Source organism: Corythoichthys intestinalis, chromosome 5 (assembly GCF_030265065.1).
Source record: "Corythoichthys intestinalis isolate RoL2023-P3 chromosome 5, ASM3026506v1, whole genome shotgun sequence".
Lineage (NCBI taxonomy): Eukaryota > Metazoa > Chordata > Actinopteri > Syngnathiformes > Syngnathidae > Corythoichthys > Corythoichthys intestinalis.
The window spans coordinates 25,998,120-26,014,740 of record NC_080399.1 but is presented as its reverse complement, the minus strand read 5'-3'; the positions used below and the strand labels follow the sequence as shown (position 1 = coordinate 26,014,740).

Here is a 16,621-nt window from a genome sequence, read left to right as displayed (position 1 = left end):
CTGTTTCCATCCACTGCCGTAGTCAATAAAATACGATAATATTTTACTTGTGGTCACCCTCGGCCACTCCTTTATGTTGTCTTCTGATGCGGGAAAATATTACATTATGCTTTTGTGATGTATGATTGCTTCTGTGACATAGATTGTAACTACTTCTTTTGTTTTTCACCTTGTTCTCATAGTTAGGAGACGCGCTTGAGAATCTCACGAGGTAACACGCCTGGGTCCCTTAGAGAACTTGTTTTGCACCCATAATATTTACCATTTGTTGGCATCTGTTGCAGCACAGCTCATTTGTCCCATGTGAAAAGCCCTTTTTCAAGGGGGCTGAACCAAAAGTAGCTAAAATGTTTGTGGTTGGACTGGGCCACGCCGCTCGGGGGCGGAAGTTGGCCTCTCCGCCTTCGAGGGGTGCGTCCTTACAAAACCGGACATTTCCGGGCGACCCATGAGGTCCACCAGCAGGTCACATACGGATCGCCTGGCTTTTGTCCTTTTGACGCTTTACTGGAGTGTTGTTGGCTTCCCACTCGTTTGTCACGGTAAGCAATTTTCATTTCTAAGGGACAACTAGTTGTGCTGTAACGTAACGCGGGGATTCTGAGATTGACAAACTCAAATCTAGCATCACGTTACCATTTGTTTGCTTGTTTTTGATATCTGCTTGCTTTTGTGGGATTGTAATCAATAAATCTCATTTATTCTGCATTTTCTAATCAATAAACATCGTCTATTGAGCAAAAGTATGCCTGTTACTGATTCACCGCGAACCTGGAAATTTCGGAAAAAATCTTCCCATGTCGAAATGGCAGAAGGATGCGGTATTTCCAAATCGTGGTTTTTCAGGGTTTTTAGTGAGTGATGCCACTCCAGCGCCATTGAAGTCAATGGTAAAAAAATGGAAACGGAAGTGGTTGGCAGACATAAGGAAGTAAAGTGGAAGTACCTCGGAAACTTGTCTATGGCAAAAACACAGTCAAGGCTGAAAAAGCAGTTTCTGCTCTTGCACCCCTCTTTAAAATAAACTGCTGTACTTTAAGCCAAAAGAAGTGTTGTGTTTGATAGAACAATATGTCGATATGCTGCCATAGCAGATTCATGGTGCATTAAGCCCTCAAGCTATTTTTAATTTGTCCGTTTTACCCTGGAAACCCCCGTTTACAGACGTCGCGCAACCGCTTTTGTTTCAACCCAGCCATAAAAAGAATTATATTTATTATTCAAAATGTCTGTCTTTTTTTTTTTTTTTAGCTTGGAATCATTAATTGATGTCTAATATTTTGTTTAAATAAGAAAAACGACGTTAAAAAAATATTCACTCACATATTTCAAACGTTTAAACAAATTACGTCACAATGACAAAAATGGTGTCTGTAAATAAGTCACAAATATCTACCTCATAACTATCGCTTAATTGTATTTTTTTTGTTACTGTCGTATTTTCCCCGATATGTTAGATGATAATCGATCCACATAGAAAAAAAAATGGGAAAAAAAAACGTTTAAAACTGTAAATATATGAAAAAGAAAATCTCGACCACTCCTTGATGTTTGCGATTTCTGCATCACAAACCCTTGTTATATTACCATGTTTCATCCATAAAATCCCCCCCAAATCTGGCTGTGGCCATTCACAGCTGTTTTGACACTCGGTGATACATACTACATGGAGTTTTTCTGATCGAAACAAAGTAGGTACGCGATAATATCTCGTTAAAATCACGGTGTCTTTAATTATGCTCATGGTCTCACTTCGAGTTAGGGTTTAGTTTTTTTTAAATGCCCTCCTGTTAATGTTTTTTTCTTCACCCAGAAAATGGAGATTTTAAGCTTTCCAATTATGTATCACACATGCGTATAGGACAATTTTGAAATTTGGCCAAATCAGGGGTCTCAGAGCAGAACTTCAAGTCACCTGAGTGTTTTCCGCCCAATACATTTGCAGTAATGTTTCTGTCTTTAATTAATTTACATTGTTCTAATGAGGCAACCGGGCTGGCAGTTACATACGCTGCAAAAGGTGACCTTTTTTCCCTCCTGAGCACCTCCCTCCCAAACGGTCTGTGTACACACCACTGAACTTTAAAAACTTAAAACAATTTTGGATTACCTGTTCTAGCAGAATCTGAGGATTTGTGAGTTGGAATAACCACCATTAAAAACAGATTAACATTTTACCCAAATTGGCTCCATCTGTGTTGAAATTTAGAGCCCAACTGACACATTTAGAGACAGTTTGGTAAAGGAGCTATCTTTTCTTACTTTCTTGCATCGTCTTCTTTCCATGCCAAATCAGTGGCTACAAGCGGAACCAATTATCCATGGTGACACAGCGTCACTTGCAGGCCGGGTGGTGGAACTACAAGTAAGAAGTTTAAACTTTACCTTGACAGGTTCATTCTTCTTCAGCATCATTCTGCAAGGCTTCCACGGCAATTATTTGTGGTACCACAGCGCTACGAACAGGCGGGATACTGCAGGTACAATAATAAAGTGACGGTCGTGCGTCGCCAATTTATGGTTTGCTGGTACAGCAGATTATTATGTACAGCGACAAGCAGGGGTGAAAGTGGCTAGAATTTCTTGCCGGAACTCCCCGACGTGAAGGTCGCCACGGAGCCAGAAATGTTATTTATTTTTCATTCAAAATTGTATTTTTTCAATGAAATGCAAAATAAAAGTTAACAAAAACAGCAATAACCCCAACCTCCATCTCCCAATTTTTATTTTCCCTCATTTCCTCACATACTAAATGCCAAATCTCAATTTTAACTACTTAAACATAGGATATATATTAAAATTGAAGTTAATGTAAACATTTATTTATTTATTTTTTAAATAATAATATTTTATAATAAAAGTTTAAGTAACATACATTTAGGAAAATAAGTCCAAATGACTTATATTATGCAGAGTGAAATGGAATATATTTTGAAGATCGCGCAAACATTTTTTTTACAATCATAAGGAAATGAGTAAGTAGCATAATAAAAATGAAAAATATAAGTCCAAAGTGCAGATTGACAGCTAAGATGTTCCGAACCTCCCCATCAGAGCAAATTAAACTAAATATGATAAAAAAGCCTCCTCAACTCTTTTGTTGCGCTTAAAGATTTGATCTATTTTATTTTGCATTGCCCTTATTTTGTCGCATCAATTCTACAAGCTTTTAATTTTTTTTTTTTTTTTTGCTGTTCCAGAAAACATGCACGTTTGAGCCAATCAGAGCTAACCATCTCTGCTGATCACATGTCAGTATGTCGGCCAATTGAATGGATAAATGAGTCCAGGCGTTTTGCTTTGCTGCGTGCATTCGCACATTTATGTGACTCATCATCATCAGACTCAGATAACTGCAGTAGCTGGGGAAACCTCCATGCCGTCCGTGGAATAAAATCAATAATAAATGTTGGTGGAAACGGATTACGCTACACAAGCATTTTATTATGCTTGTTATTAACACTTGTGTATGTGAATCTGATGTTGGTAGATTGCTTTCTTCTTGGAGCTGAAATGCACGTGTGGCAGTTTAGCATCTTTTTTTTTTTTACATAGCGTTTTGACAGTTGTGCTCATATTTTCGGAATCAAAGCACCGTGTACCGGAACAGCATTCAGTCCCTGAATCTTATACCGGAACAGCATTCTGGCCCTGAATCTTATATCGGAACTGCGTTCTGGCCCTGAATCTTATACTGGAACTGTGTTCCTGACCGTTCTGGCCCACTTTCCCCCCTGGCTAAAAGATATTATGCATGTGGTAAAGTATTTTTGCATTTATAAAAATGGAGGGATTGAGTTAATGTAATTCTTCAAGAGGAAAATACATAATTTAGAGAATTTTGCTTTCCAAGTACGAGCTCATAAAATAGCCGTATCATTTTATTTATTTCAGCAGTTCAATCAGAAGTCTTTACATTGTATTAATTGTCGGAAATTATCTTCGGATGGCCACTCTCCACCTAATTTATATTAAAATTTGATTTTAAATATTACTTGTCTTACAGGTGCAAATTTTAATATTGAAATAAAAAAAACATGACAAATTTCACTTCTTTATGCATTTCACTTTTTAATTCAACTACTAAAAATTACCATCACTTATTAAGATGCTACTTTGAGAGCAGCCCGATAACTGGCCTATTTCCAGTGGTGTCGTTAGGCCTATTTTATGGGGGGTGAAGCCCCCCTAAAATATTTTTAAGCCCCCCCCCCTTCATTTTTTTAATTTAAAAAATAAAATACAAAAAAATGCTGACATATTCACTATAAATATGACATAATAGTAGTTTAAATCAATAATCATATAACCTGTCATTATTACCCTAAATATGATCAAAATTTCACCCCATACATAAAGTACAGTACAGGCCAAAAGTTTGGACACACTTTCTCATTTGTGCATTTTCTTTATTTTCATGACTATTTACATTGTAAATTCTCACGGAATGCAATAAAACTATGAAAGAACATGTGTGGAATTATGTACTTAGCAAACAAAAAAACACAAAAAAAAACGGTGAAATAAATAAAAACGTATAATAGTTTAGTATCTTCAAAGTAGCCACCCTTTGCTCTGATTACTTTTTTGCACACTCTTGCCATTCTCTTGATGACTTTCAAGAAGGAGTCACCTAAAATGGTTTTTGACTTCACAGGTATGCCTTTTCGGGGTAATTAGTTGAATTTATTGTCCTATCAATGGGTTGGGACTTTCATTTGTGTTGCATTGAATGAGGGGTGTCCAAACCTTTGGCCTGTACTGTATGTACAGTGGGGCAAATAAGTATTTAGTCAACCACTAATTGTGCAAGGTCTCCCACTTGAAAATATTAGAGAGGTCTGTAATTGTCAACATGGGTAAACCTCCACCATGAGAGACAGAATATGGAAAAAAAAAAACTGAAAATCACATTGTTTGATTTTTAAAGAATTATTTTGCAAATCATGGTGGAAAATAAGTATTTGGTCAATACCAAAAGTTCATCTCAATACTTTGTTATGTACCCACCCTTTGTTGGCAATAACAGAGGCCAAACGTTTTCTGTAACTCTTCACAAGCTTTTCACACACTGTTGCTGCTATTTTGGCCCATTCATCCAAGCAGATCTCCTCTAGAGCAGTGATGTTTTAGGGCTGTCGTTGGGCAACATGGACTTTCAACTCCCTCCACAGATTTTCGATGGGGTTGAGATCTGGAGACTGGCTAGGCCACTCCAGGACCTTGAAATGCTTCTTACGAAGCCACTCCTTTGTTGCCTTGGCTGTGTGTTTGGGATCATTGTCATGCTGAAAGACCCAGCCACGTCTCATCTTCAATGCCCTTGCTGATGGAAGGAGATTTTCACTTGAAATCTCCCGATACATGGCCCCATTCATTCTTTCTTTTACACAGATCAGTCGTCCTGGTCCCTTTGCAGAAAAACAGGCCCAAAGCATGATGTTTCCACTCCCATACTTCACAGTGGGTACGGTGTTTTTCGGATGCATTTCAGAATTCTTTCTCCTCCAAACACGAGAACCTGTGTTTCTACCAAAAAGTTCTATTTTGGTTTCATCTGACCGTAACACATTCTCCCAGTCCTCTTCTGGATCATCCAAATGCTCTCTAGCGAACCACAGACGGGCCTGGACATGTACTTTCTTCAGCAGGGGGACACGTCTGGCAGTGCAGGATTTGAGTCTCTGGCGGCGCATTGTGTTACTGATAGTAGTCTTTGTTACTGTGGTCCCAGCTCTCTGTATGTCATTCACTAGGTCCCCCCGTGTGGTTCTGGGATTTTTGCTCACTGTTCTTGTCATCATTTTGACGCCGTGGGGTGAGATCTGGAGCCCCAGATCGAGGGAGATTATCAGTGGTCTTGTATGTCTTCCATTTTCTAATAATTGCTCCCACAGTTGATTTCTTTACACCAAGCGTTTTACCTATTGCAGATTCAGTCTTCCCTGCCTGGTGCAGTTATACAATTTTGTCTCTGGTGTCCTTCGACAGCTCTTTGGTCTTGGCCATTGTGGAGTTTGGAGTGTGACTGACTGATTGTGGACAGGTGTCTTTTATACCGTTAATGAGTTAAAACAGGTTCCATAAATACAGGTAACGAGTGGAGCCTCGTTAGAAGAAGTTAGACCTCTTTGACAGCCAGAAATCTTGCTTGTTTGTAAGTGACCAAATACTTATTTTCTACTGTAATTTGGAAACAAATTCTTTAAAAATCAAACAATGTGATTTTCTGTTTTTTTTTTTCTCCACATTCTGTCTCTCATGGTTGAGGTTTACTTATGTTGACAATTACAGGCCTCTCTAATCTTTTCAAGTAGGAGAACTTGCACAATTGGTGGTTGACTAAATACTTATTTGCCCCACTGTTTGTATATTGTTTGGGTATATATATTTGTGTGCATGTGTGTGTAAGGTAAATTGGCCTGAGCCAGACATTACTTAGATTCAAGTAATTAGTACCCTTTTTCAGGGTTTGAAATTGCAGCCATTTTTTTTACATATGGGCCCAAAATGTAATCTGTGTGATTTCCAAATATTTGGGAACAAACAATTTCTGTGTTGTGAGCGAGTCATGGCATTAGCCTCTATGATTATATATATATATATATATATATATATATATATATATATAAAATCAGACTTTGTTTGCTGTTAGTGAAGTTTTGTGCTTGTACACTACGTTCACTTACATCTTGTGTAACTCCTGGGGTGTAAGCCCTCCTGTTCTTTAAACCTAGTGACAGCCCTGCCTATTTCCTGTACCAACGGTACTAATGTAAACCAATTTTTACAATTCAGATGCATGCAGAGGATAATTGATCTGCTGGATTTATATATTATGTGTGAAAATCTCAGTGGATGCTGTATCATGAATACACACAATAATAGTGCTACGGGCCAATAAATGCATTTAATGAGCAAGTCAAAGACGAGTCAGACTTCATGTCTGAACATACATTGATGTGTTTCATCAAGTTTGCTACTGTGTGTGTGTGTGTGCATGTATGTGTGACTTCACGACAAGAGAACAAGTGCCATGTCAGCGTTTTGTAATTTTTTTTTTTTTATATACGTACATATACATACAGTATATATACATATATACACATATACATATATGTATATACGTACATGTGCATGTGTGTATATATATATATGAGAAAAATATAACCTAAATTACACATTAAAAGCCAATATTTGTACTTTTCTGAAAATACAAATTCTGTACAACAAATATCTAATAGCATAGTACGTATTTCAAATATTCAATAATAAAAAGTTCACTTGAATATTTATGATCAGATGGAAATGAAATAAAATGGAATTTGACTTAACATTTTTTTTTGTTTTTGGGAAAAAAACAACAACAAAAAAGAACAACTTCATTGTTGGCAACAAAGTCCAGCTTGTGCCGCCAAAATGGTCTGAGCAGTCAAACCGAGAAAACAGCTTTTACTTAGTCAACTAATTTGTAACTACAAACACTGAGCAAACACACACACTTGTGTTTTTAAATTTATATTTATATATATATATAAAAGCCAGCAAGCAAAGCGAAGTGTGATTCCTTTCACATTCGTCATCCAGAGAGGAGGAATAGAGTTAGTCGCCGTGCATAGGCTGTGCGCTTTTTCATGATAAGTGAAATGTGGCTTTTACAGAGTGGTGTTGTATTTCTTTGGGATAAGGCATTTCCTATATGTGCATATAGACGCTAGAACATTCCCTGATAGAGTAAAATGGCATCAAGACCGAGAACAGAAAACGTGTGTGCTTCTATGTTGGGAATCACTTTATTGCTAGTTTCACCTGCAGCGTACTGTTTAAAACAGGCACGGGAACCATAAGCTATATTAATGTATGGTGAAAATCACAAATCATGAATTTGCCATCTATTGTGGGTGCAGCATGACATCAGTTTTACGCATTATTCTTGTGTATACACTACTATACATTAAATGAAGTGGAGTTACCATCCCTTCTCTAAAGAAAACAATGGACCCCCAACCCACCTCTTCTTTAGCTGTCTTGTTATATTTACTTAACTATTGGTGAAGCAATTTGATGTATGAAAGATGCTAAACAGTGATCCCTTGTTTTTCGCGGTTAATGGGGACCAGAACCCGCCGTAATAATTGAAAAGTGGTAGAAGTATCACCCTGCCCCCCATTTTTTTTCGTGTGTGTTCAATGTATTTATTCAGATTTAGCATCTGAAAGAGACACATCTAAGATGTTTAACTGAAAAAAAAAAAAAAAAAAAAAAAAAAAAAAAAACTTATGTATAAGGCGGAAAACACAGACAAGGCTCAGAAAGCATTTTCCCCTCTTGCACGCCTCTTTAAAATAAACTGCTGTATTTTAAGCCTAAAGAAATGTTGTGTTTCATAGAACAATATGTCTATATGCTGCCATAGCAGTTTCATGGTGCATTAAGCCCCTGAACTATTTTTAATGTGTCCATTTTACCCTGGAGACCCCCGTTTACAGACACTGCGCAACCGCTTTTGTTTCAACCCAGCCGTGAAAGAAGTAATTATATTTATATTTATGTCTATCATTTTTAGCTTAGATTCATTGACGTCTAGTATTTAGAAAAAAAAAACTTTATTCATTGATTATTAATTAATAATTATTCACTAGCATATTTTAAACTTTTAAACAAATTACGCCACAATGAAAAAAATAGTGTCTGTAAATAGGTCACGGATATCTACCTCATAACTATCGCTTAATTGTATTTTTTTTTTTTTTTTTGTCACTGTCGCATTTTCCCTGATATTTTCAATGATAATCGATCCAAACAAAGAAAAATTGAGAAAAAAAAAAGTTTAAAAAGGTAAAAAATTTGAAAAAGAAAATCTCGACCACGCCTTGATGTCTGCGATTTCTGCATTGCAACCCTTGTTATATTACCGTGTTTTACCCATAAAATCCCCCAAAAGTCCGGCTGTGGCCATTCACAGATGTGTCTTGACACTCGGTGAGACATGCTACAAAGGTTTTTAGATCGAAACAAGATATGTACGTGACAATATCTTGTTAAAATGATGGCGTCTTTAATTATGCTCTCTCATGCTCTCACCTCGAGTTAGGGTTTAATTTTTTTTAAAATACCCTCCTGTTAAATTTTTTTTCTTCCCCCAGAAAATTGAGATTTTAAGCTTTCCAATAACGTATCACACATGCATATAAGACAAATTTAAAATTTAGCCAAATTGGGGGTCTCAGAGCGGAACTTCAAGTAACCTGAGTGTTTTCCGCCATATATATTTTTTAATAAATGATTTTTAAGCACTTCAAATCTAATAATTATGATAAGTTTTAAACATTTTACTGTCCAACTGAACTCATTATTTTTTTCAACAAGAATAGAGTAGAAAAATGCTCGTCTCATTAAATGCTTCATTGAGTGAGTCTACTCAAATCCAATCAAGCTGCTCACTTACACACAATGAGTTGCCACAGCAACTATTTAAAAAGGTCAACGATGATTGACGTATGCGGCGCTTTGAAGTTCCAGGCATCTCTGGCAAGATCAAACCTGAACGTCTGTCAATCATCGTTAACTTTAATAAGGAACTCCAGTGCACTGCCTGACCGAGAAAAGGAGCAGGAGGGACAGTGAGACTATGTGATCGGATCAGGACAGCTCGTCTGTATTTATTTATTCTTTAATTGAAACAAAAAATCTGTGCTGGACTGAGGGCGCGAAGTTTGAAGCACAAAGTAGTGAGGGATCGCTGTACAAGTAAAGTTTGATTTGATGGTTCCCCTGACTGTACTCGTAAGTGAGCAAATGTATGTGTAATTGTGTATTAAATCAACCCATACAGCGGTGGCACTTGAGAGGCTAACAGTCTATCTGCAGGTACTCCTTATGGTTTGACATCATTTCTTATGTGGCATGTGATTTGGTGGGCTTCAAAACTGCATAGATCACGGAAGAATGTATATTAGGGGTTAATGATGTAAAGGGAGAAGCGCACCGCCGATGCAGGACGACGCCTCCTGAGAGCGTATCTTATGTCCAATTGTGTGCTGATAAAGTGGGGAAACGAGTCAAGACTGTGGCACGTGATCAAATTGTTGCTTCAGTTTGTAATTTAATACAAAATCATCATCAATTTGGCATATATACTTCCTGTGGTCTGATTTTTGGAATGAAAAAATATGGCCCAATAAAAGTTAGGAAATTCAAATACGGCCCAGGGAAGGATCTCCTTGCTGGTGTACCCAAAATAGTTTTTTTCTTTTTCCTTATTAATAGTGCACACTCCAGAAAAAAAGCCACAATTCAAGTGACTAGTTACTCAACAAAAGCATGTTTTGGCTCAAAAACTGAATTTTGTACGAAAAGAATGCCTTTACATCTGTGATGACTTGGCGTGGCAAAAAAATATGTATATATACTGTACATGAGTATAACAGAAATGCAAAACAAGAGCTTTGGCTAGCATTACAGATTTAGATTGGGCAGGTTGACCTTCACAGCACATCCACCTCCCTACTTCATACTCTTAACTTTAAAGGAGACCTTGGTTTCACTCCAAGGAATCACTGTACTCACTGTGTACATGATTGTGAATCACTGTTAGGCCTTCCCAGTTCAAATGGATTGGACGTCTATTGTTGTCAATGGCAGCCAATGAGTCAATAACGTCAACTCCCCATATGTCCCCTTTACCAGCAACATGAACAGTGACATTTTTTTCCTTCATTTAGACTTCCCCCAGCACTCCACATTTTCTACATCAATAAATTAGAGGCCACTTGACATATCTAGTTTATATACGCGAGCGTGTGTGTGTTTACAGCATGATTCTAAAAAAATGTGGCCCTCAGCCTGCTCTCTGATTGTTTGCGAGCACTACAGCGAAACAGCAACAACATTATATACTTGTCAGATGACAACAAACAATCTATTGTAACATGTTTGCCTCTGAACGCCTCTGTTCATGCCTGACAGTCAGTACCTGCTTCATTTACAAACAGAACCCAGGGTTGTTGAATAATGATATCATCAGTTATAGGACCCTTTGGTCTTGCCTGTTCCATACCCGCCGGCTGCTTTATGTCACCCACGCGTCCATGCGCAGGCGCTTGACTGACGGACTTTCCCTGTCGGCAGCCGCTGGCGCTCTGCCCAGGCTAAGGGGTGAGTGGAAGTCCGCCCGGTGGTCCTCGCGGTCGCTGCCGTCATAGGAGCTGCACGAGGAGCTGAGGCTGTCGGCAGGCGAGCGTCCAAGACCTTCTTGTTGCCGGCCGGGGCCATGTTGGTGCTGCTGCTGGGAGGGCGGCGGCTGCTGGGGCGGGAAGCCAGAGGGGGTGACTCGCCCTCGTGGCGGTGAGATGGGCTCCGACTTAATGTTGATGCTCTGGCTCGTGCTGATGGAGAGATTGGAGCCCTGAGGTAGGTGTCCTCCACCGCTGCTGCTAGAAGATGACAAATAGAACGTGAACAATGCCCAACAGTGGACTTTAAAGACTTGATGACACCAAGAGTCAAAGTGTATTCAAATGTTGGGTTATGCCTAAAAATGCTTGTGGTGGTGTTGTTTTCTGATATCTGGAGTACATGCCCTCTTTGTTGATATTAGTGTTACTCACACCAAAGAACTGAGTGCTGCTTGGCCCAGTTGATGCTGTTGCCATGCTGACATAGAGCCCAGCGAGAGCCCGGGAGAGCTGAATCCCTGGAGCGAAGAAAGCTCTGCACTGCTTAGGGAATACTCTGTCAAAACAACAAGCACAAGTAAAACTCCTCAATCGCGATTACAGAAAGAGCAGCCCCCTAACGAGGTCCAAGTATAACTTTAGGGAGTGTCTAGTAGTACTAGGCTTACCAGCAGGGTTGTAGGAGGTGGGCATGCCTGAGTAAACCAGGCCTTGTGGAGGTAAGCTGGGTGTGGTGACAGATACCACTGGAGTAGCCAGTGGCTGGGTGGACTGGGAGCTGCTTATTCTCTGAGTGTTCTGCAATGACAAAAAAGGCACTACAGTATGGGTAAAGTAGTAGAAGTAGTTGCACACATGCCTTCGTAAAGACAACTATGTTTTAATTGATTTGAAGCAATTTGGTGTGGGCTAAGGGAAAAGCCATTGAATTTGCAGCACATTGCAGAAAATGTTTTCATAAAGTATCATAACGTAAGCCGCAGGCCAAGGGTTAAAGCTTTCATAATCAAACTTGACGACAAAAAGTTTTCAAACACTTACATACACGTATTGGGCACAGTTTATGGGTAAACAATTACCATTTAAATGATAAAAACTTCTCTCAGCCTGCTCACATATTAGTGATTTGAATTATTATTCTAATGTATATTAATTAATACAAGATATAATCTCAATATATTTTATTGGTAGTGATATATTATGAAATATTTGTATGTAAAAAAAGAGGTTGAATGATTTCATGGGCACCACTTAACCAATGAAATGAAAATTGTAAATGCTGCCTTACAAGGCAAACAATCAATGTAAAAATAATGAAATTATCAAAATAATCCGTGAATAACTGAGTTAATGTCTTAGCGTTGTGTTCAATTGAAGAGGGGTCAAATAATTGAACAGCTTAGAAATAACACAATCAAAATAAAATGCTACTGCTGGACTAGGTTGTACTTTACATATACTGTAATAACATATGCTAGCACACGGTGGTGCTATAGACCACTGGCTTGCTATAGTAAAAGTCGCGCTACAACACCAACATCATAATAAATTCCAAACTTCTTTTAAAAAAAAAAATCCCCTGAAGTGTAAAACCTAGGGGCTTATGAGGACCTTAGTGGCATGGAATGGTTATTATAAAATTCAGGCAGCATGTTAATGCCGTGCTGTAATCCATACCAAACAACACAGCTTATTGTAGCCATGCGGCATCAATCAATAGCAGACATGATATCCAATGTAATGTAACAAACATGAGTGCAGCTGCCACAGCGTCATCATTATCATCATGCTGACAGCTTCCTCACATTGTTCCAGCACTCTGAGGCCAGATGACTTCAACATGTATCTGACACAATGACCTCATTCTAGATGTTGTTAATTTATCTTCCTGATGAAAAGAACACAGTGTGTTGTCCTCAAAAATGCTATACAAAATAACACACAAGCACACAACAGCCCTTCACAATCCTGAGTGGAGTGGCTTACGTGAATGCGGAGGAGCCAAGCGACCAGGCGGAGGCAATTTTCATGAGTCAAAAAGCCAAAACATGCAGTGGCAAAATGGCTTATTTTTGTGAAACATATCAGTGCAGTCGGCCTTTCTTAAGTGAGGTTCACGCCAGTGTCAATCTTACTTTAAAAAAGTAATTAATTACAGTTAAAAATTACTTCTCCAAAAAAGTAATTGCATTAGTAACTCGGTTACCTGAATGTAAAAGTAATTAGTTTCTTGGCAAAGTAACTGGTGATAATTTTCACTTATTTTTTCTCAAAAAAAGGAAAAGAAAAAAGAAAAAAAAAACAGGTCGCACAATGCGAAGTTTAAAGAGTTTTTGGGACAATTGGCCCTAGTCCAATTCTTTACCCTAAACTTAACTAGACACTAGGGCGTTGCGAATATTGCGATAACTAGATAGTAACTTTTGCTATGTGTGGAAGTCATTTAATGTTCTGAATCAACCGTTAAAGTTGTTAAAATTGCTCTCGTTATAGCATCAGTTCCCTTCTGTCTACTTTCGACATGTGTAAGTTTTAAAACTTTTTCATCATTTAAAGATAGATTTAAGTCAAGATTTTGCCGATTTAGGAGCATTTTAGATAAAAGGTTACTTCAGTTCGCTAGGAAGGTTCTCTACAACAAAGCTTTCCTAAGAGGTCTACTGCTTTAAAATGGCGGCTATTTACTAACGTATGTAGTTCTTTAGATATGTTGCTAATGCCACTGTGTCTGTCATTTGCATCTAGTTCTATAATATATGATTTCTACCGTAGCATTATGTGGGCGTGGTTTGTAGGCTATTGGCTACAGTCAGGTATTATTGGAGCCACCTAGTATCACGTTTGCAACGGCGTCCCCACTCCTGCTCTGCTCTTTCGTCTCCGTGAGTCCGTCTCTCAGACTTTTCTCGCGTCAACCAACATAGTAACGCAGAGTAACGCACGCCTTTCCCGCCTCAATAACGGTAACGGCGTTGCCAAGATGAGAAAAGTAATTAAATTACTCACTACTGAAAAAAATAACTCAGTTAGTAACGCCGTTATATTCTAACGCCGTTATTAACAACACTGGTACACACAAACCATAAGCGGAGTTTAAGGGGGAGCCAGGGGGGCAGCTCCCACCCCCTGGTGGCCGAAAAGTGTCATTGCATGTAATTGACTTTCCTATATATGTTAAAATATTGTAAAATATTGTCAATAAATGTTATAGCAATAGCAATAAAATAAACAACACACATGAATGAAATGAACAAAAAAATATATTTTTATAAAGGGTAGGAGTGGGAACCTCTTTGTACCTCACGATACAATACGGTTTGCGATACAAAGCTCACGATAACGATGATGTGACGATACGGCGATAGAACGATTATCGAAACATTGGTCAGGAAATCAATCTAGGTAATTCTAAAAACAGCTAATAAACAGAAAAATAAGCTTTTGTTGTGATTTGGAATGAGTTTATCACTAGCAGACGTCCAATCCATTTGAACTGGGAGGGTGGCAGCGAATGAACATTCGTTCATTCGCTGCCATCCCTCCCACTTCAAACGGATTGAACGTATATGGCCGTCAGTAGCAGCCAATGCCAGGCAATGTGGTAATTTTGGGCCATTTAAGGTTATTTACCTGTTGATTTTCAGTTACTTCCTGTTGATTTTGGGGTATTTTATGGATCACTTCCTGTTCATTTTGTGTTACAGAACAGGAAGTGACCAGAGAATCTCCCAAATGAGTAGCCAGTGACTCAAACTCAACAGGAAATGACCTGGAAATGCCCTAAAATGAACACCAAGTGACTTATAAATGCCCTGAAAATCTGACAGAATGACTGTGAATGCTCTGATTTCGAATGAACGAATGTTCCCAGTCTAAACGGATTGGGTGTCAAGCACTGTCAAGGCAGCCTTAGGGTTAACTGAGACACTATTATGGTGGAAGATTTTGGTAGCAACTTGTTGGTTCCTTTTTTTTTTTTTTTGACATTTTGACACCTTTTTAAAATGATATCTCGATTGTTGCAGGAGCATATCGATAACCTTTTGGGATACAAAGTATCACGATTTATCACCATTTCGATATTTTGTCACTCCCCTAATAAAGGGTCAAAATTATTTTTCGAACAGATCATGTGACTAGTACCTTCGACGGTCATTTGCTTTGCTTAGCCAAAACCACCCGAGGACCGAAGAAGCAAGATGGATATACGTAATTTTTTTTAAACCTAAGCTTTCAAAAGCGACAACAACTACTGAGGAAGAACCAAGGATTGAAAATGTGGACCATGAAACGCTAGAGACGACCGTAAAAATGGTGAGTTTCAATTTTCCCCACTAAAGACGCTAATTGTAAGACAGAGCCTCCACCGGTGTCTTGCCAATGTAGTTACCCCCCTCAAAAATTGTGTTCCCTGGCTGCGGGAGCACACACACACGTATAAGTTATGAGTTATGTCGACTTAAACAACTAATTGAAGCCAGAAAAAAACCATAGTTATATGTTTTGGAGACGCTCCATGCAGGACTTGAATTACAGTAATAACAGTTACAGCTTATCCTACGAGTAAAACAATGAAACATTGCCTTTTTTACGTTCAGTACGTATATTGCGTTATATGACAGAAAAAAAGTTTTTTTTTTTTTTTTTTTTTTTTTAATGGATGGGCCATGTTTTAAAACTAGATGTAGATAACTACATCACCAAAACATGGAAATCAAGCAAATCAGTGCAGCGCAGTGGATCTGCCCAGGGTATACAATTTTTGATGGGGGTAACTACATTGGCACGACACCGGCGGGCATACCATAGTCAATGGATGACGATTTGGGCGAAAAGTTTAGCTGTCCTGAGCAGCCTGATTTAGAATTAACCTCAAGAATGATGGGAAACAAAAAACACTCTCATTTTCACCTTATTATCATAAATATTCTTGTAAGTTAATTTTATTGTTGACACTACGTTTCGGGGTCATCAACATGTTGTGCCCCCCACTGCCCCAAAAGTCAAACGCCTTTGACACAAACTTAAGCTCAGGCTGAAGTTCATCATTTTCACTCCTTCCGATCAAAGTCAACTGCGTGTTGTGTTGATCATGTTCTGTAAAGAACATGTGAGCGAGTTCACTTGCTGATTTCTTACTCGTGTGTGGTTTTTCGTATTGTAAGTGGGTTAGGATGATGAAATAACATATTACCGAGGCAAAACTCACCAAAACCATTTCCTCTTCCTCCGACTGCCCTCGACAGAGGAAGGAAAAGAGAAGAGGGGGGGATAAGGCACAAATCGAGTGAGCTGGTGAAGATATTTTGTCTGATGTGATGCTGCAGAGTCAAAAAGCTCCAGATGAGATGCGTGTTTACTTCACACGCGTGGCCACAATAATACAGCCAAGTGTGAATGGTTTGCGAGGGTGTAGAGTTGCAAAGTTGCTTTGTTACCCACAA

General features: G+C 38.6%; 2 protein-coding genes across 12 annotated transcripts in view; both read right to left on the bottom strand.

Annotated features, from left to right (window-relative positions):
• mctp2a (multiple C2 domains, transmembrane 2a) overlaps positions 1–2,282 on the bottom strand; it is a 94,151-nt gene extending 91,869 nt beyond the window's left edge. Inside the window, exon 1 of one of the 3 annotated variants that reach the window (XM_057836166.1) lies at positions 2,263–2,282. The gene's annotated coding sequence lies outside the window, so the exon portion shown is untranslated. Of the gene's footprint in view, positions 1–2,110 lie in introns of all 3 variants that reach the window. The other 2 variants (XM_057836164.1, XM_057836165.1) reach the window with 2 other exon arrangements.
• A 4,367-nt stretch (positions 2,283–6,649) lies between these two features.
• mef2aa (myocyte enhancer factor 2aa) overlaps positions 6,650–16,621 on the bottom strand; it is a 238,983-nt gene continuing 229,011 nt past the window's right edge. For 8 of the 9 annotated variants that reach the window (XM_057837431.1, XM_057837430.1, XM_057837427.1 and 5 more), the window contains 3 exons: positions 11,846–11,975; positions 11,610–11,733; positions 6,650–11,435 (listed from right to left, as the gene is read on the bottom strand). In XM_057837431.1, coding sequence (XP_057693414.1) covers positions 11,072–11,435; positions 11,610–11,733; positions 11,846–11,975 — 618 coding nt within the window. In that variant the 3' untranslated portion in view covers positions 6,650–11,071. The remainder of the gene's footprint in view (positions 11,436–11,609; positions 11,734–11,845; positions 11,976–16,621) is intronic. The other variant, XM_057837432.1, reaches the window with a different exon arrangement.